Here is a 21,432-nt window from a genome sequence, read left to right as displayed (position 1 = left end):
ATAATGTCTGTTTCTTTTGCTGTTAATGGCAATGACTTCCATGAGATGAAGCAGAAAGAAAGCGAGCAGTTTGGAAATGAAAAGTTCTCTGTACGACAAGCAGCATAATTTCAAAGGAAATAAGTAATATCAGCCCATTTAGTTTTTATTTTTATACATGCTTTGAATCACAGTGTTGTGCCATTGGAAATCACCCTTTCTATTATTTGAAATATAACAGTATTCTGAGCAGTAATGTTTGCATTAGCAAGATAGTCAAACAGAAAACCTAGTTGAGTCTACATCTAAAAGAAATGAAAAATAAAGTGCTCTGAGTATTTCTGTACTTCACTCTTACGCTCATTCTTCAGAAAGCAAGACCTACTATGTGTTTGCGGGAATAGAAATGTTTTTGCAGAGTTACATTGTTTGGAGGAAAGGAATGTAGTATTGAGATATGCTTACAGTGATAAGAAAGCTTAGCAGGCGACATTGTAAAACGCAGACAACCAGACTCTTTAGAGCAATTAGGTGAAAATCACGGTGTTAAGTCAAGTCAGGTAAGTGAAAAAACATTACCACTTTAAACAGTAAAAGTGTCAAAAGAAATTTGAAATTTAACAGGCCGGCAACTGAAGGCCATGCGTAGTCTGTGAAGCATCAGATAGGTTGTGAACCTGGATTACCCACTCAGTGGGGAAATAGGGGAGGGTCCTGTCATCAAAAAGTACATAAACTGTGTTTTGGAACTAGTAGGCGTGCTCTCCTGCTTGTGGAGTGCTGGTCTTTGCAATCGCAAATAAATTACTACTTCACCGAGATCCTCGCCTGAGCCAAAGATACTGGCTACAGGGTGTTTCTCACATGTCCGACCTTTTGTATCAGCTTTCATGTCTTCATTTTTTGGTGCATTTGAAGCGACATGTTACACGTGTAGTTTTCATGAAAACTACATGTTTTCAGTAAGCATGAGTTAAGAGCTAAACTAGAGCAAACAATTTCAGGCTACTTGCTTTGTTATTACTAAAAGCTACTTCAGACTGTTCCTTTCATTCCCTTACACACTAATTGTAGCCTCTCTGGTGGGAATATAGTGCTGCTGTATTCAGACTTGGTTTGCCCTCTCTACAAGCTTCTACTTCTTCTAACTGCTTGCCCCTTGATATCCTTTCTGCTTTTTTTTTTTTTTTTTTTTTTTAAATCCATCAAATATCTTCTGAACAGTGAGCTCACATTATTATCTTGCAGTTTATGGAAAATCTGTGATCTCTGTTAAGCTTCCTTCGACTGTTCAGTTCAGGAGGTCTTCAGAGTTTTCGCTTTTTCATGCTGTTGTCTCTAATGTTTTTTTTTAATATCAGTATTTTTGATATGCAGAGAAAGGTGTGCTGTAAAAAGATCAGCTAACCTACTCTGTTAGAATCAGCATTTCAATCAATATGACAATAGCTTCATCCTGAAATGAGGATCTGCCCCCAGTGATCTTAGGATCTTCTGTAACAGGTAAGCAGTGTAAATACACTAGGGGATGCTGCAGTTACACAGTTTTTCTTTAAAGTTTTCTTGCTGATGATTGTGCAAGCATATCTGCTGCCTTGAGAAGCATAAAAATGAAAGCATTCCCATTAGAGTAGCAGGCAGGAGGGCTGTTAATCAACTGAGTGTCTTGTTAAAGAGAACTGAGAAGTATTCCTCAACTCAGGCTTGATCCAGAGCCCATTGAGGTCAGCAGGTGTCTTCGAATTAGATACAGCCTGCAGTGTTTCAGATAAAACTAACAATAAAGCAGAAACTGCCATGGCTGTTTGTTTTAATTGATTCTCCCTTCACTTGATCTTTGGGAAAGAGGTAGATCATGTTAGTCAGTTTTAGTACTTCTTACTGGGAGGTCTGAGTCTTTCCTGACACAGAGTTTAATTCACCACCGTACTGCTGATTCTGTGACTCTGTGCACTATTGAACAGGACAATGACCAAGTAAGTTACAGCTTTGGTACAAATCTGTTTTATTTGAACATAGAATCATAGAATCGTTTAGGTTGTAAAAACATCTCCAAGATTGGCAAGCCCAACTGTTAACCTAGCCCTGCTAAATCTACCACTGGGCCAAGCACCACATCTACATGTCTTGAATACCTCCAGAGACAGTGACTCAACTACATCCCTGGGCAGCCTGTTACAATGTCTCAGAACTCTTTCAGTGGAGAAATTTCTTATCATCCAACCTAAAACTCCGCTGGTGCAACTTGAGGCCATTTCTTCTTGCTATATCGCTTGCTTCCTGGAAGAAAAGACCAACTCCCACTCTTCTACAACGTCCTTTGAAGTAATCGTAAGGAGGTCTCCCCTGAGCCTCCCTTTGTCAAGGCTAAGTAGCCACAGTTCACTCACCTGCTCCATATGAAGCTTGTTCTCTACACACTTCACCAGCTTCCTTGCCCTTCTTTGGGTGCTGGGAGTAGTGAAGGTAGAATTAGATAAAGGAGCATAGTTCTAGCTGTGTAGATTATCTTGTTCAGCCTGAGATGTTACAGTTCATAGGATCTCTCTCCTGCTTTAGGATTCTGTCGCAGCCTCTGCATGCATCCTTCAAGACTTTTGTCCTGCCAGAGCCTCTGAGAAGATACTGTCTTAATCTCAGTGTGCTACTGGCTTATCTTCAGTAACGCCCTGAAATCTCATCGTACTACGTTCTTACTGCAGAGGTACCATGCATCTTCTGCACTTGCAACAATTTACAAAGACTTTACTTGACCCTTAGGAGGACATTGAAATTACACTGCACTTTTTTGTTGTTGTTGGGGTTTCCTTGCTAACTGGATACTTTTAATAATTGTTTGCTTTGATAATTTTCACCCTACTTGAATGTTAATCTTGCATTCCTTATGGGCCAGTCTGCATGGGTGAAAAATAGAGCGTCAGGTAGAGAATTGTCTTTGTCAGGGACTGAGTGAGCATCTGAAGTAATTGAATTGGTCTTGCAGTGGTAGTGAGACAATCATATTTCATAGGCTGCTTGCATATTATGAAATATGTACTCCATATTTTCTAAAAGGAAAAAATGCAGTTTTCACTGTCCTGCATTTTCCTTCCCTTTATACATTTACTTATGTACTTCCAAGAGACTGGGATATCTTTTCTGCGTGCTGACTACTTCCATACAATTCAGTGAGTACTGAATCCTTCCTGAAAATAAGCAGTCAAGAGAGTGAGTGCCAATGCTGCACATTCCTCCATCTGGGCGTGGAGGAGTGCCATCTTGTGGAGATGTTGTTGTATTACTCTAAATTAAAAAGGGGGATGTCTGCGGGTTTGGCGAGTGCTTCCTTTGCCTCGGGGGGATACTTGCACATTTATCGTGTCATAAGTGGTAGAATGAACCACCAGGCTCTAAAGCATGATTGAGAGGAATAAATAATTTATAGCTTTAAAATAACATAGATACTTATAGACAGACTGTCAAGGAGACAATTTAATATTCCTGATCAATGTGTTAAATATGTATCTTCATACATCATAATATGCTTTTTACTGGCATCACAATAAAGCAGAATTTGAAAGAAAGATATGAAGGAGAACCACAAACTATCTTTTTTCATGTGTCAACTCTAAACTTGATGACAGAAGGAATACAGGTGATTATCTGGAAAATTAACTACTATATGATGGAAGCTGTCACTGTAGCTTGATCAGAGACCTTTAAATACTTTATAAGAGTTGATGGGTAGGAAGGATCGATCCTAAAGAGCCTTGAAAGTGATGGCAAAAATACCTTATGGTTGGTAAAATAGAGAAGGCGTGGTCAGTGTAAGGCTGCAGAAAGCAATGACACAGGTAGGTTGTCAAGCAAGGCTGATGATCGGTGCAGGAGCATTTTTCATGAAACTCTTGTCTATAGCAAGCCCAAAGGTGTACTATTTTTCCATGTGTTTTACTGCTGTATGTTAATATAATCATGGACAATTTTTTGTCCCATCTGTCAAATGTTTCGTTATTGGACAATATCACTTGGGGGAAGGCATATTCTCTGGAAGCTCTGCAGCAGAAATCTATCCAAGGAAACAAGAATATCCCCTATATGACATAGACATTTACAGATGCTTATATATAGCACAGATGAAACAGCAATGCTTAATTCTCTGACTTTCTGTTGGTTTCTTACCACACAGTAACTGCATAACTTGAGCAGAAGTAAATAAACAGGCAAATATTGTCCTAGGAATATGAAATAACCCCCTCATCCTTGGTCGTATAGTGTGCCCGATACCTATTGTTTAGTATCTGCTACATTGACAGTATTTGCTGCTATCTAAGAACAATTTTTAGGAACCAAGTTCTGTGAGTATATTTGGTTTGTTTATTCCCCTGCTCACCCACAATGAATGTGCTTCTGCTATGATCAACTAGTTTCAGTCTCTCTTTTTACTTGAGTTAAATTCAGGAGTATGAATTTCTGTTTATGTGTGAGAATGATCATATGAAGGAAATTTCATATTTATACCTGTGCTTATGGGTATCAGGAAGATAAGGACATACAGTGTGGCTTATGTTGGAAAGCCAAGTCCCCTATTCGGGTCCCAGCAAAACTAAAATATCTAAATACATTTCTGAAATTTAAGACTCAAATTCAGAAATTTAACAGTAGCTATATGATCTGGAAAAGCAAGTACAAATTCCGTAGGTGATGCATCAAGGATAAATCCTTAGGTAGTTTCTTGTTAAGTCTTGTGCTTCAGTTTCAAATAATTGATAATATTTAGTGCCAAGGTGCTGTCACATGATAAATAGTTGGCTCCATTTCATTTCTTTTCAACTTCCTGGGTGGATCATAATAATGTGACATAGACCAAAGATATTCTTAAGTTGCAATGGAGTTGAATTGACTACTTATATCATAAAGATAATGAGAAGTCATCCAGAAGTGAATTTTGGAATTAAGCACAAAACATTTGACTTGCATAAATTCATTGCTGTGCTTAATGCTATATAGGAAAATCAGAAGGGATTGTATGTTCAAAAGCTCATTTGTGATTTGAAGTTTGTTTTCAAAAAAGAATTATGCGTTAAGGAAGGGCTATTCAAGTGTGGGAAATCTTATAAGTTGTTTGGAATTTCAGAGCCTAACTTCAGGAAAGTGATACACAGACTCATAGCTTGATCTGGTGAGATACCTGAGGACATATTTGTGTAGCACTGAGTAAATCTGACTTAGGAAACCTGAGTTGTGGAGATTTTAATTTAGATAGCTAAAGCTGGGTTCCTGAAAGGATTGCTTACGATGAATTAGTGTGAATTGTTTTGGAAACTCAAGTGTTCACCAGGAAAATCTGTCCGGCCTTGGTTTGCCAATGAATTTTACTTTAGTGCAGGTGCCACATAAAGGTCATACTCATCCAAGCAAAGAAAAACATTACTTGAAATCAAAACATTATGCTCAATGAATGTCAAAGGGTGTCTGAGCTAAAGAGGTGAAAGGGAAAATTATCTTTTGTTCTACTGTGAATGCAGACTGTGTGAGTTTCATTACTCACATGTGCATTTCTTGTCACAGTATCAATTTCATTCTGTTCTTGCTAGAACAGCAGTAAAACAGACTCAGTGTGGTACTCAGCAGAGGTGGAAAGCCACTTAAAGAAGCATTTGAAAATACCAGTGGTAGCTTATTTATAGAATTTATTGTACCTCTTCCTGATCTGGGGGGATTTACTTATAAACATATTTTTTTCCAAAGAGAACCAGGGTTGGGAGTCCTTCAGAAAGTTTTTATTTTATCTTCACTGCCAAATACAAGCACTGTATAGTTGTGCATGAGCTAACTCACTTCTGTCATATGCCCTTCATCTGAGAACTTTTAAAAAGAACACAGTCTGTTGTGCATTTATTCGTGTTTGGGATTGCCCCAGCCCAGGTGCAGGACCTTGCATTTGACCATGATGATGGCTCTTGGTACCTTATGTTATTGCCATTTATCAGTTACTGAAATTTTGATTTTCAGACATGCAGCTCTGTGTGCCCAAATGTGAGAGTGCAGCTATGCATCCAGTTAGTATTACAGCAAAAGCTAGAAAAGCTATTGAATAACTGGAGATATATATATATATATATATATATATATATATATATATATATATATTATAATATTATATATATTGAATAACTGGATATATGCATATTCTGTAAATGGGAATAAGGTGGGCATGCAGCTATCCACATGATTTGGAGAAGCAGGCATGATTTCAGGTGCTTTTGTGAAAGGAATGAGAACAGCTACTGACATGAAAACTCTACTAGAATTGCACTTCAAAAGGCTTTATTCTGAGTACGTGTGATTTCTTAATGAAGTCATGATAGAAAATGTGCAAGAATATCTCTTTCTGCTACTAGCAGTAGGCAGAAAAAGTGGTGAGAAAAGGAAGAGCAAAGCTGCTATTTTTTTTTTTTCTTAATTTGAGTAAAAGTGTAAAATACCCAAATAACATTTGGGTATTTTACAGAGAGGGGTTGCTGCCTTAGGCGCAGGGGACACTGTGAGATGCAGGGGAAGAGCAATATTTATTGCTGCATCATTACTTACACGCTGGTCAGAGTGTACCAGGAAAACAGGTCCCTTACTGTGTTCCCTCATTAATACAAAGAAGTGTAACTAATGAGGCATCTTGCTTTCTAGTCTTGTTGGATTGTTCAGTTTTGGAAATATTACTGACTTTTAACTCTAAATACTAAATATTCTAGCCAATAGTTGTAGGTAGCCGTCCATAATTCATCCATTATCTGTACAAACTGGACCTGAAACCCATGTAATCAAAACACTTATTAGTATCTACCTGAAAATAATTCACAATTTGAAAGAACTAAATTGCATAAATGAAAACATCAGGAATCAGCTGAGGTGAACAGGAAATCCTTTGCCAGCACAGACCCGTTGTTCACCAGGACAATGTGACATATTTCAAGCAGAAGAGTTGTTTTGTGGCACAAAGCTCCTGATGTGTAAAAGATCTTGTTTCAGTGCTTTCCCAACAGCTGTTTGCATAGTGGTTTTGTAGCCATATAACATAATAAGGATTTATGTAGTAATGCTGTATCAAGACTGGAAGGGATTTCCCAGTTTAGTTGTCTGTTTTCAAAATCTTGGCAGCTCTACAGTAGGCTCTTTTCATCTAATAGTAGAGTTATAATTTGACTCTTATCCTTTGTTCTTCCTTTTTTCACAGGCAATAAGCTTTTATTTTATTTTCAGACCAAATATATGGATACATTTTTAATAAACTGGTGTAGTTTAATAATATTGCCAGCTAAATTATGCTTCAAACTGTGTTTTTGTGTTGCTTTGCTGAAGTTAGAAGTCAGGGAGGTCCTAAAGTCTCTCTTACTGACTGACACATCCTTGGGCAGGTTACTTTTCCTGTTTTGAAGTTGATGGGGCTACAGATGTCAATTGCAGAATTATTGGTTACTAACCTCCCCTCTGCATACTGCATACATAAGAAAGAAAATTTTTTTTTTTATAATTTTTTGTGCTATTAATATTACCTAGTTTGAGATGTGGCAAATAACCTGAAATAATATGGCAGAAATTAACGCAAGAGTGACATTAAAAGGAAATTTTCTAATTTGAGATCTGACACTATTCCAGTCTTCAAAGTGTTAGTGAATATTTAATAGATCAGACATCTACTGAAAGGACGTGGACTGAATTATTTAAGGGCATCTCAAACCCTTGGGTATTTAACCCCCGAAATATTGAAATTCATAACTGAGGCTTAGTTATTCTGATGTAATGATGTTCATTCCCAGAGTTGCTCTTGTGCTATTTTTTTTTTTATTTATTACTAAAGCAGTATTGGTCTAGAAACTACAAGGAAAACTAAATGGATATTCTTCAGATGCTTATAGAAATGCCTTGTAATCCTGCTAGCTATCCTGATACTCCTGAAACATGCTCTGAAGAAAACAGTGATTCCTATGAGTCTGTTAGACCATTCCAGGCAATGCATTTTCCATTACTGCAGTGCTTGTTTTCAGAGGTGGTGTTTGGTGCTTGCTTGGAGATGAACAGAACCTTTGTCAGGCTCCTGAATCTTCATTACCTCTAATGAATTTAACACCTGAGTATGGGAACTTGACAGGGTAGCTTCTAACTCAGACATATTATGGAGAAGAATACTAATTATAAGAAATCTTAACTTTATTGACACTTATAGAGACTACTGGCCTTTTTATAAGTTTTTTTTTTTTTTCCTGTTTGTTATTATTAAAATATTTATTAGAATACCATCACTTGAAATATTTTTAAAGTAGCATTTTATTTTATTTTATTTTTAGAAAATGGACCAGAAAAATTTGTCACCAAACTTTATCTCAAATTAGGTCTCTGGTCATGCACATGTATTTCTTATTGCTGCGTAAGAGTGTTAAATAAGGGTGACTGCACTTTAATAAATGGAATGCTATTCTGGACTACATTTCCCTTCTAGGATTTGCTAAAATGCTAGATGGTATTGCTGATAGTAGAAGCACTCCATTTCTATGAGAGAGATCACTCTGACCTTACATAGCTTTATGTTGTCATCTTGTCTGTCTTAAAATTTTGATACTAAGGTATAGGCTGATTAGGATAAATTGGAAACAGTTTGAGAATAATGGGTTATCACTGTATAGAAGCATCAAAAAATAGCTTTGGTGGGGTCAAAATCTGCAATAGCCAACATAACTTGTAAATAAATTGTTGCGTATTGGTGTTTGTATGAATATATGCCTTAAAATGACAGTCCTCTGTGTGTTGTACACGCCTACTGACAAAAACTAACTAGATTGTGCATAGACAGGAGCTGGTTTCATTATAGTTTTATGTTGTCCCTGAACTAAGCATCTCAGCATAAAGTGGTTTCAAGTTCCAGACATAATAATCCAAGTATATGAACACATCCAGCTACTCATAGATAAAGATCTACTTGTCTTAAGGCTAGATTGCATAAACAAAGCCAGTGTGGTTTACTACACTGTGTGGTAACACTGATGGTGTAAATCAGTTTCCCACCTGAAGCATTAGATTGCCTGTGACTGAGAATTCTCATGAAGACTCAGGTATTTATTCTAAAAGGAGAAGTCATATGGTGAGGAAGAAATTGGAACAGATTGGACCAGATCAATTGCTTGGTAGATGTGTCTTTGATACTACTTGGAAGTGGGGGCAGAGTTCATATTAAATTGTCTTAATTATTTCTTGATCATTACGCTAGCTGAAATGCAGACCCTACTTTTGTGTTATGTGGAATCATGCTGTTGATGTTCTTAAAGGCCTGTTTGAAAAGGCTGTTGCTGCCAGGGCATAGACCTAATCCTTAGCCTTTTGCATCATTGCCAAAAATTTGACAGCGTCTAAACCAAAAAAAGCTCTTTCTTGCTTCTTAGCATTCACAAAAGCATGAAGACCTGCCAATGTTTTACTATGAGAGAAGGAAACAATGAAAACTAATACCATAGTTGAATGAAACTTTTTTTTTTTTTTAAATACACAGAGCAAAGGGAAAATCAGTTTTCTCAAGTTGTTCAAGTTTTCTCTTATAGAATAACATTATGCTACATATGTAATGCATCTGGAAAAACAGTATTTTTCAGTGAATTAAGAAGTCATTAGTGTGAAGTAAAAACTTTGTTCTTGCCCTTTAGAGTTGTAGCATGTAAGGAAACGAATAGTTAAAGGTGGTAAAGCATAGCTAGTTAATTCTGTCTCTTCTCCACCTACACATAATAAAACACTGACATTTGATTTCTTGAAAGTATGTTCTTTCTCTAGCCCTGCTGCTTTGTTTGCTATATTTCCCAGAGACTGCAGCCTTGTGAGCTGCTGTAATGTCTGTCAGTGTAAGTCACATTGAAAGACCAAGGCTTTGATAGCTTATGTTATTAACATAAATTGAAGAGAAACATGAGATACACAGAAAAAAATTATAGATCCCGTTGCCTGAGTGGAGGGGAGCCACTAATCTCAAGGCTACCATCTCCAAATGAATTTTTCAGGTTAACTGCTCATCTCTTTTTTTTTTTCTTTGTAGTTTCAAACAAGATGTTAATTAATTGTGTTTTTAATGAAAATAAAGCGTGTGGCTAAATATTGTGTACTACCAAAGCAAAATGCACTTCCTGAGGTGTGTGGGTGAAGAAATATGGCACAGTAACCACACTCTCCACTGTTTTTCCTTTTCCCATATAAATAGCCCCAGATAAGTGCTGCCTCTACCTCACAGGTACAAACCACAGTTCTAACATTCCTGTTTTCCACCTGTTGTTTGTACTTACCTCTCTCTCAGCTTAGATCTGTATGTGTGTTTTTGTTTTTTTTTTTAATGACTAATACATTCTTATGTGTCAGTTGGGTTAATACCAGGTGGCATTTATATATATATGCTTTAATTATGGCCAAAAAAAAATAATGTTGTGAGCCTGGTTTTATGCCAACATTATAAAGACAAGTGGCAACCTGTTTAAAGATAGGATTAAAGGTTTACAGATTTTAGTCTGAGAATAACAGCTGAGCATTGACAGCAGCGGGGCGATGCTATTATGCTGATGCTTTATTAATAGCTTATAGGTGAGGAATGCATTTTTCTTTGCATCCCTGTAGAATCAGGGTGTGCTTTATACCTAAAAGGCGGTTAGGATTAAATGGTCATTTCAATTAGTAGGACTATGAACACTGCTGCTGAACTTCATGTTCCCATCTTGATGTCTGGAGAGCTTCAAGTACGACTGGCACGGACACTCATAAGATCAAGGTCAAACTGTCTGCATAATAAATGATAGAAAATATTAATTCACTCATAGATGTGGTGGCAGAGATGAATAATCTTCATGCAGTTTATCTGTACATCTGGGTATTTGAAAGACTCAGTTAATTACAACATATCGAATCCTACATTTTGTTCCTCTCAAAGGTCTTTAAAGGACAGTTCAATGCTATGTACGGCCTGCCTCTATGTTGCATCCATTCAGCAGGGGATTATAAGTAACAGTTTTCCAGGTTTTCTGCTTTCAAGCAAGAAAAGAGAGGATTATGTTTACCTGGGAGTAAATAAATTGTGTAAGAATGAAGATAGGTTAATCCATTTTAGTTTTTGCTACCTCAGGGGCGTGACATTTCTCTAAAAAGTTAATTTCTGTAGGTTGGTGATTAACGCTGACATATTAAAAGTTTTTTTTTTTCTTTTTCTTTCCTTTTTTTTTTTTTTTTTTTTTAAGAGCCTGCCTTTAAAGTTAGAATTTGTATGAGATTTTTGACAAGTTTTGTGTTAGCAGAACAGTTGAATCGAAGCTGAAAAACTTTTACCTATTGATTTCAGTGGAAAGGGTTAGGCCCATGGCGAGAACTTTTGCCAATGTCCTTCTGAATCTATAAGGAATGTGTCTAACAGCTTTCCCACCAATTTACTACTTAATAGCATATCATACTAGGACTTATACCTCTGACAGAGTTGCCATTTATTCATCATAATAGCACTAGGCGAACAGCATATGAACTACTTCTTAAATATTTTTCTTAAATAATAATTCCAAGCAGATTTGAACCTCAAATTACACTAAAGTTTTTGAAACACATTGAAGTATAATTAAGTTTAATGAAACGATTATTGGGAACTGAATGGAAAGTGAACATCGATAAGACAAAGTCTGCCAGACAAACTGTTGAAGGTAGTCCGTGGTATCTTCAAGTCAAGCCAGCGCTGCTTCTGTAAGAATTTCTGAATTTGTCAGTGAAACTACTGAAATGTTTGCAATCAGTCTACAGAGCAGCAAATAACTGTTGACTTGATGTGGAACGGATTTTACTTTGGAGTAGAATGTTGTTGCTAGTTTCATAAAAATTGAGGTGTGCGTTCAAGGCTTACTGTTTTTAACAGAAAGATTTCAATGGGACTTGCATGTTTTCTCAACCTTTTTTTTGTTTTTTTTTTTTTTTTGTGATCACCTATGATCAGAGAAAGAAGCTAAATTCAAGAATTTATTCTTTTACTGCTCTCCTATTGATATATTGAAATACATAATGTTTTTGCTGCATGAAATACTCATCTTTTCAAAAGCCAGCTATATGGAAAAGAGTCCGGTAGAACTCATCTCTAAGTACTAGACAGGGGTTGAGGAAGCATTTGACAGATATTTTCAAAGGCTGTATTTTGCTTGTGCTTGTATGGAGAGCACCTTTATATGAGAAGTTAATGCTTATATGAAATACCTTTTTATTTACATCTTTCTGATTTCTAGGTCTCGGTATTTTACTCAGCATTGGTACCTAAGATATGTAAGAGATAAGAAGTGAGTCTGGAGGCTTGAAATGGCGCATGATTAGGAGTTTTTTTTTAGTGTTCTGGTATTAAATTTACTACTCCTTTGACTCCATTTGTTGCAATTCTGAGGTTCTGGATAGATTCCTTTGCAAAATGAAAATGAGTGGTTGCGTTTGTCTGGTAGATGAAATAATATCTGTATAATTCTTGTTTTCACATGCAAGCAAATTCATGAGAGTTGTGGATTGAGCTCTGGAGAAGTTCTAATCCCTATAGTTCAAAAAATATACTCGTAATAATCATTATTCTGATTCATAATTCTATTGTGTTGAAACTAAAAAATATTTCATCACAATGTTACCAGGTCAGGCTAAAATGTATCAATCTTTTATTTGATGTGATTTGGATATATATTTTTTGGCAAAGCAAAAAAAGACATATGGCTCAGGTGGGTATATTAGTCCCATGAAAATACTTCTGGGGAAGAAAGGTGTGGTTTAAAGCATTATTAAGTGCACAGATAGACTTCTGATGGACTTTTAAGTTTTTAGTTTACAATTTAAGAAAGACGTACATAACACAAGTGCAACAAAAAGTTGTTTTTATTATTCCAAAGTGCACAACAGACAGTGTAGATGTTTACAGAAATAAATCATATGTTTTTCCATACTTTTTGCTTCAAGCTCCTCTGTTTTGCAATTATCCAGAATTCCCTCATCCAGATGAAATAATTCCTGATGTAAACAATATATTTGTATTTAACTGAAGTCAACTCTTGCTTAAAATTGAAATTACACACAATTTGATTTACCTATTACTTTACCATTTTTAAAACTCCACTAGACCGAAGAAAATGCCCATAATGATACAACTTATAAATAAAATTAAGTTACAAGAGCTAATATCTTACAGTAAAAAAGTTACAAATGAAATAAGTTAAAATATCTGTAATAAGAGAGATCCAGAGTAACAAATTCCCTTTAAATAAACATTTGTATAAGGGTCTCAAAAACAGTCACGACAGCTCGTAGAGTAATACCAAAATAGTGTTGGAAGGCACTTCAAGAGGCGGTCTACTTCCTTCCCTTGCCTCATGGCAGGTTAACTTTATTGCTGTCATTCCTGACAGGTGAACATATTATTGAAGACCTGCCACTACTCCACAGACCCCCTTCTCTCTTCTTTCCTTCCCCTGACTATTTATTTCAGGGTCTATTTATCTTTTCCTTTTGGGAGATTTGCTAGTGACTACTCCGAATCTTGCATTAGTTGTTCTGTTTGCTATGAACATGGCAAACTGACTGTTCCTTTTCTCTTTGTAACAGTTTTCAAGCATGAAAAACGTTTCACTTTTTTTTTTTTTTTTTTTCTCCCTATTACCATCCATAAGACAAACAACTACACTTTTAAAAAAAGATCTTTCTTCTAAGTCATGTTATTTAGGTCTCTATTCATTCTTACTACTCTTCTGCGGGCTTTCTCCAGTTTTTCAATACCTTGATGTTCTGTGTCCAAAACTGGAAATAATGTCTCATCTGAGACCCTTAGAAGATTGAACAGAGTAGAGGATGTAGGTTGTGCATCATGTCAGTTCTGCTCCTGTTCTTACATCTCTGCTTTTCCATAGTAGTGTGGTATTGTTGACTCATGCTTAGCTTGTATAACCTCAGAGTCTTCTGTGCAGAACTGCTGTTGAACCGGTTGCTGTCAGTTGTGTATTTGTGTAGGTGGTTGTTTCTGTTGAAGAGACATATCTTCTTTTTTCTGGTAGGATTTCATTCTTTAAATTTCTGACCATTTTCCCAATAATTTTAGGTAACTTTCCATTCTCATTTAGATCTCCACCTTGCTTCCAGCCAGTTCCATTCATACTGATTGCTGCAGAATTGTATGAATTCACTTCAGTCTCAGAGGCACTACTGTGAATGACTTTGAAGGTATGCTCTCACACCAGGTTTGCATAACCAGGGTCAGATTCTTCTAGATTCATCCCTAAACCATTTGTGAGACTCCTCTATTAAATAGCATTGAAATAATTCTCATTCTTAAGTTCTCTTGCATAATAAGAGAAAATGCAGCATTTCAAATGCATTGCAATTTTTTTTTGGACATAGGACTGACTTAGGACATTTGTTTACCCAGGTGAAGGTAAACATCCAAGCATTTCAAGTAGCAAGTTAGCCAGGTAGGACCTGGATTTCGTGTCATTTGTGTCACTGTGTCATTGAGCCTTAGCTAACAATCCTTAATAAGAGAGCACAAGAGTTTGGTGACTTTTAACATTTGAACACAGGATTTTGGCTCTTAAATAAACATGTTGTTATTGTTTAAAGAGCATAATGACTAAGAAATATTTTGCCAACAAAAAAAAAAATCAGAATCTCATCTGAGAGAGGTTTACAGTCCAGCCTGTAGTTATTAACACTATTGATGCTGGACCAGTGCTGCAAGGCTTTTTAGGATAAGTGAATTCTAAGGAGAGATGCAAGGCATAATAAAGGCATGGAGATTGTGAACTTCTTAAAAGTATGGGATAGTATAGAGTAAGCCAAGCAAACTAAGTTGTGGAAATACAGAAATATAAAGAATGAAGGTGGAATAGAAAAGAAGAGGAGGCAAGAGCAGAAGGAATCATAAGCAACATTCTATAGACATTCTATAGAAAGTGATTTTAAGGAAACTAGAAGAAGTAGGGGAGGCCTGAAGAGAAGTATAGTCAGTAGCTCTCCATTTTGGCCTAAAAAATCTTTTTCAATCTTGTCAGTTTCTAAATAGCCTCGGCTATTAGCTTCCACTTAAACCTGGTCAGCACTATTTAGAAGAACACATCTAAAGTCAAACTACTATCTCAAGTACCCTTCATTGGTTGCTTCCATTCTGACTGAAGGAGCAGTAGGATGGCCCCAGTCCCCTCACAGTGCAGTCAGTGCTGTCAGTGTCACAGGTCTCACAGTGGCACTCTGTAGCTACTGGGTATGAATAAAAAGATTCAGGATGGTCGCCACAGCCAGGGATCTTCACTGTTTCATACACAACCTCCTTGAAGGTACATGTTTGCTGAACGGATGATACTGGTGGATATTTATATACCGGATCCTGAAAATTACAAGAAGAAAATATTTATTTTGAAATTCATTACAGGGTAGAATTCTTTGTTTTTACAAAATAGAAGACCTAATGTGAAGTCTTGTAAAACCAGTGGGGAAAATCCCACTGAGATAAAAAGGGTTTGGATTAGGCTATTTGGATTGCACCTAGATCCATATACTTCTCCTTTCAGGAGAATGGTTGTGCAAGATAGGTTTCATACCATCACCAGACAAAGGTGCAGATCAATGGCTTGATTCTTTAAATTATTTTCTATTGGAAAAGTAGAGTCTACGTAGTGATCACTGCTTTATTGTGTCTGTTTGCAACCACAAACTGAACAGAAAGCAGAGATCCAGATTCTCATACTTTCAACGCTAGTTATACAATATAAACAATGTATGCAGACAAATAAAGGTCTGAATTCAACTAGTGTCTTTTCACCCTTCCCTTTACTGTTCAGACTGTCAGTTTATCTACTTTCCTGTCAAATAACATAGCCATTATTCAGCCTGTTCTTTCACAAGGCTTATCCTGCCCATGCGTATATTATGAACTGGAGAAATTGGTTATTCATAAATCACTTCACTACTTAATTCTGATGCTTGAAGCTTAAACTTAAGAGTCTCACCCTTGTGAAGCAGTATCCTGAGCACCATGTGGCATTCACTGTAATACAGAATTCACATTCTTCTCTTTCCACTGCTATAGTAATATTGGTGAGCTCACAGCTGTAGCAACAAATTGCTTTCCAGCAAAATAACAGCACATAGCAGTTAAGTGTCTTCATCCTGTGCATAAAGCAGAAAATGGATCTGTATTGGAGAAACATATAATTATTTACAACAGGAAATATTTATAGAGACAGGAATAAATTAAGTCTTCACATTACCCTCAAGTGTTTCTATAATAGCAAGCTTTCAGAGGATAAAGTAATTAAGTAGATCTATCTGTATGCTTATTGTTAAAGGAGTTTGATTTTCCTAAGCAACTGAAATAGTATATCAGCAATCTTTGTAGAGTAAGAACAGCTGAACATTATACTACTTTCAATGAAATACTTCATCTAAATTTCAGTACAGATAATGTGTCCTGTCTTTTAGGAGAAAGAAAATGAAACAAGGGAAAAAAAATAAAGAGCAAAGGATAACCTGCTTTAAAAAAGAAATTAATTGCATACAGTGTTTGCAATTTCAAAAAAATATTTCCAGATCAAGATCTGATGAAAACTCACCTGTATTCTACTTGCCTTCCTGGTAATAGCTATAGTGAAAAGAAAGCCCCAAGCTTACCTTTTATACTAAATCATGTGTAACTTATACCTTGTGGATTTGCAGAGAATTAATGCAGCAAGCATTAGTTTGGTACTTGGTGAAAGAGGATTAATGCTCAGCCAGACAGTGAGATCAAGCTTTGTTAAGACGGGGGGAAAAAAGAAAAGCAAAACACACTTAGGAAGTGATCATGAAGGTTACTGTTACAATGTCTTTTTAGAAATTTGCTTGGGTTTTATTCGCTGGCATTTAGAAATAGCTGACCCATTTCACAATTTGGAAATGGGTTGAGAAGCCTATTTTTTTGTGAAAATGCTTGGGTATTTTAACTGTTCTGTGTCAGCTATCAAAGTGAAATGCTAGGGTGCAAGCTGGTCCTCTGGTAAATCACAGCAGAGACATTGCCAGAGTGTTTCTTATCTCAAGAGTATGCTCCTGAGACTTTCAGGATACCAGTCTTAATTGCTTTTCTCTAAGTTAGGTATGAGTGACTTTACTCAGTAGGTTGTATGTGTACTTGTTTATTGATCAGGGGTCCAAGAAGGCTAGGAGTATGTGTTTTGTTAAACCAAACTTGACATTTCTTTACCATCTACAATACCACCATAGCTCATCACGGTTCTGATTTCTATCCCAGTGTAGGCACTCCTGGTTTCTGTCTGTCACATTGTCACTTTTAAAAAAAATTATGTAAGGGGTATCTGTATTGTGGAAAGGGACTATAAAGATGTCATAATTAGATTCTAGATATGTGTTTTCTGCCAGTGATCTCAGATCAAGTATTGTCACGTTACAGGGAAACTTAAAAATATTTCTAACAGGCAATCATGTAACCCAACTTGAATGCATTCCCTAGTTTGTCATTATAATAAGGTTCTATGACCAGTGTTCCCTGTTCACTGCCCTTTTTCTGCTGTGTGCCTCTTTACCAGAATAATGACAGAGAAATAACTTTGTTGAGCTTCACATATGATCACTTCTGGGGAAAATGACTCACAGTAGGACTGTATTTACTATCACCTGCCCAGAACAGCCAGTCTTGCTTTGTTATGACTGTTCTATTATGGTCAGTCTGACTTTTTACAGAAATCTATCCACAAAAGAAAACTAGACAAGGACATGCAGCATTTCATCATGAAAAGAAATTCTCACCAGCTTATTAGTTGTCCTGCAGACGGGATGCTTTCCAGAATGTCTTTTTACAAGTGAACCCCTTAAGTGTCTCATACCTTCCTGCGGTCCTGCAGTCTGGCCATCTGTTCCAGTGTTGATCCAGTCTGCAATACTGTAATTTGTTACTGAATTTCCTGTCACAACAAAATTAGGAGGTGATCTGCAATTTCTCCCTAGACATCTGTAATAATAGTTTTGTCTAAATGAAAATCCAGCCCAATTAAATGTATAAAGAAGTCAAGAAAGCAGATATCTACCTTTTTACTAATAACATAAACTCTATGATTGAATAATGGTCTTTTCTGTTGTTCATATAGTCACGCTTCTCAGGAAAGATTCTTGCTAATTTCACAGATGCCAGACAAAAGCTGATTAAAAGTAATTATATCCCTACAGAGTACCTGGTACTAACTTACGCAAGTTAAATAAAGCCAAATGAACTATATTTGCAAAGGGCAATACAGAAAATATGAAATCTCTAATTTGCAGTGGTCTGTTTCATGATCTGAAGAAGTCATACACGTTCACTAACACCATAGTTTCACAAGCAGAGCGTGCAAACTTAGCCCCTGCCATGCTTTCTTCCCCATGTTACTTTGTTGTGTCTCACACAGCCTCTTCAATTGTGGCAATGTGAATTAGGGAAATCATTCTGATTAAAAGAAAAAAAAAAACAAAACAAAACAAAAAAAAACAACCAACCCTCTTCTACAGCATTGCTTTCAATACTGCTGTATCAGCTTGTTCCCCAACAAAATACACAGCTGCAGCAGTGTAATTGATGGGATTGCTTGGGGAGTGAGAATGAGTAGGGAGGTAAACAGAAAATGCTTGCACAGCCTTCTCACTGAAGAATTCGTGAAGCCACGTGGTAACTGCAATATGCTCTTAACAGGTGGATTCCACTGCTACCCTCAATTCAAGAGCGGTTGTTTCTGTTTTCAAGTTGGTGAGCCAGCTATTATCTCTGCTAAATTGATTGTTCAAGTATATGAATATGTATTTTTAAGGCTAATAAGAAATTACAAATTGAAGCCAGTTCATTTGCAATACATCATTCAAGGAGTGGTAATTTGGAGAGTTGTTACTTTGATAGTGACTTTGATATCATTCCCATTCCTTTTCTTGGAAAGATACGTGAAATGAATTCCTTCTCATGTTGGGTAAAGTGCTGTATTTATTTTTTTTCTAAGACCATTAGTTCATATCTCTGGGAAATCCTCATGTTCTAAATGGATCATACTCCCTCAAGTTTATATTACCAGTAGGTTAAAACAAAGTTTATGGTTGTTGTAAAGGGAGTTGCAGATGTTACTGATTCAGGAAACTTTCTTTTTCCCACATATGTGAATATTACACGTAGGCTCTGTGTTACCAGATTTTGTATTGTTTTCAGTAATAGAAATGTTTTCCATTTTAAATGCTTTATACTTATTTCGGGAATAGATGCAGAGGGACGAACCCTCCCACCTTACACGCTACAGCATCTGTACGTGTTAAGTAGTGGTATTATCTATGTAGTTCTTAAGCAGTGTTGCTCATCCCAGATGTAGCAGTTGTCATTATGGTTGTTAATGTATGCAGCCTAGGAAATTAAAAGACGTGACAGCATTTTTTACAAGAAAGAGCAGACATCACATTCATATGGTTGCGTTAATATCTTAGTAGCTTTTCAGGGAAATAAAAAACTTCTCTGTATTGCTATCTTTTGTGTTCTTTGGCTGTTTCCCTTGGACTGTTTATTATTGTAACCTAGCAAGCTATTGTTACCAGTGCTGCCACAAGGGAGCACTTGCTTTGCTGTTTCTAATCACTTATTTCAACCAGAAGTGGTGTGACACAGTTCTGCTCAGTTCTGCTATTGTTTCCTATCACAGAATTGTCTAGGTTGGAAGAGACCTCAAGATCGAGTCCAACATCTGACCTAACGCTAACAGTCCCCACTAAACTATATCCCTAAGCTCTACATCTAAACGTCTTTTAAAGACTTCCAGGGATGGTGACTCCACCACTTCCCTGGGCAGCCTGTTCCAATGTCTAACAACCCTTTCGGTAAAGAAGTTCTTCCTAACATCTAACCTAAAACTCCCCTGGCGCAACTTAAGCCCATTCCCCCTCGTCCTGTCACCAGGCACGTGGGAGAACAGGCCAACCCCCACCTCACTACAGCCTCCTTTAAGGTATCTGTAGAGAGCGATAAGGTCGCCCCTGAGCCTCCTTTTCTCCAGGCTGAACAAGCCCGGCTCCCTCAGCCGCTCCTCGTAGGACTTGTTCTCCAGGCCCCTCACCAGCATCGTCGCCCTTCTCTGGACCCGCTCAAGCACCTCGATGTCCTTCTTGTAGCGAGGGGCCCAAAACTGAACACAGTACTCGAGGTGCGGCCTCACCTGAGCCGAGTACAGGGGGACAATCGCTTTCATAGACCTGCTGGCCACACTGTTTCTGTTACAAGGCAGGATGCTGTTGGCCTTCTTGGCCACCTGAGCACACTGCTGGCTCATATTCAGCCGACTATCAACCATCGCTCCCAGGTCCTTCTCCACCAGGCAGCTCTCCAACCACTCCTCTCCCAGCCTGTAGCTCTGCTTGGGGTTATTGCACCCCAGGTGGAGGACCCGGCACTCGGCCTTGTTAAACTTCATGCAGTTGGCCTCAGCCCATCGGTGCAGCCTATCCAGATCCTCCTGCAGAGCCTTCCTACCCTATGTAGCAGTTAATGTTTCTGCCTTTTTTTTTTTTTTTTTTTTTTTCACAAAGCATTTAACACAGGACTGAAAACTTTGTTTTGTTTATATAGCTTAAACTAATGAAATTCCTGCCTTCAAGAGAGGTGGTGGTAAGGCTAGCAGTTCTGTTACTAGAAGTCATAAATCTGCCTTGCTTTAAAGAATGTGCTTTATATCTTTCAGAGAAGTTCAGCATCTATAAAAGTACTATTGGAAAACTTGTCTTTATGTGTGTAACTTGTACACTGTGAGTAATAAATCTGACTCTGTCTGGTTAAAACTTATCTGCAAATTATTCCAGCTGCAGAAAGAAAATAGCTTATGTATTTTTAAAAAGTGTCAAGGGACCTTGGGTTTAAGTTTGGTTGTGGTTACATGTTTTAGGTCTTGTCAAATATTATGTTACTGGGAAATTTAATGGTTTCTTCATCTGAGAGCTTTTTCTCATGGCAAGTATGCCTCAAGACATTTTTAAAGATGCTTAAAACTATGTCTTTAGCTAAGTTTCTAGGGACTATAACAGAATGAAGAGCTGGTTCTTCAAGTTGGGAGTTGTGTGCTTCGCTGAGTATAATGGGTTTTGTGTCAAGTTTCTTCTACAGGTGGCCTTCCTTGACTGAGTACTCTTCCTCTCTCCTTTCTTATTTTTTGTTCAAATGTTTTTCTGAAGAGGTCCAAATTTAACCTGAGCTATTTAAAGCAACAGACCTTTTTGCTGCTACCCAGTGTTTTGCTAATTGATATCCTTGAAGTACGCAGATTCATAAAGCACAGATTCAGAAGCAATTTGCAGTCTCTGTGTGGGGTTGATGTTTCACAGCACAGCAGCACAGGCCTGTGTTTCAATGTTAAATAAGTTCACTGGAGTGTAGTCTTTGCCTTCTGTTATTGCTGCTTACAACAGATGACT

At 37.2% G+C, this 21,432-nt stretch overlaps 2 protein-coding genes across 13 annotated transcripts in view; one reads left to right on the top strand and one right to left on the bottom strand.

Annotated features, from left to right (window-relative positions):
- KCNA4 (potassium voltage-gated channel subfamily A member 4) overlaps positions 1–21,432 on the top strand; it is a 110,703-nt gene that overhangs the window by 44,710 nt on the left and 44,561 nt on the right. The gene's annotated exons all lie outside the window — the stretch shown is intronic.
- FSHB (follicle stimulating hormone subunit beta) lies at positions 12,847–16,713 on the bottom strand. 3 transcript variants are annotated; one of them, XM_072038039.1, is made up of 3 exons: positions 16,584–16,713; positions 15,981–16,140; positions 12,847–15,358 (listed from the first exon to the last, which is right to left on the bottom strand). In XM_072038039.1, the coding sequence occupies exons 2-3, from the start codon at positions 16,137–16,139 to the stop codon at positions 15,122–15,124; spliced, it is 396 nt and encodes a 131-aa protein (XP_071894140.1). In that variant the 5' UTR covers position 16,140; positions 16,584–16,713; the 3' UTR covers positions 12,847–15,121.

This window comes from Anas platyrhynchos, chromosome 5 (assembly GCF_047663525.1).
Source record: "Anas platyrhynchos isolate ZD024472 breed Pekin duck chromosome 5, IASCAAS_PekinDuck_T2T, whole genome shotgun sequence".
NCBI classification, from domain to species: Eukaryota; Metazoa; Chordata; class Aves; order Anseriformes; family Anatidae; genus Anas; species Anas platyrhynchos.
The sequence above is the reverse complement of the archived record's forward strand: the minus strand, read 5'-3'. Positions and strand labels throughout refer to the sequence as shown.

What these genes read in the sequence shown, in the direction of transcription:
- FSHB (XM_072038038.1), bottom strand. Translation starts at nt 16,148, where the DNA reads ATGCACAGGATGAAGACACTTAACTGCTATGTGCTGTTATTTTGCTGG. An exon ending in CAGGATACTGCTTCACAAGG is followed by an intron (nt 15,359 to 15,980) that starts GTGAGACTCTTA and finishes TGTAATTTTCAG; the next exon opens with GATCCGGTATATAAATATCC.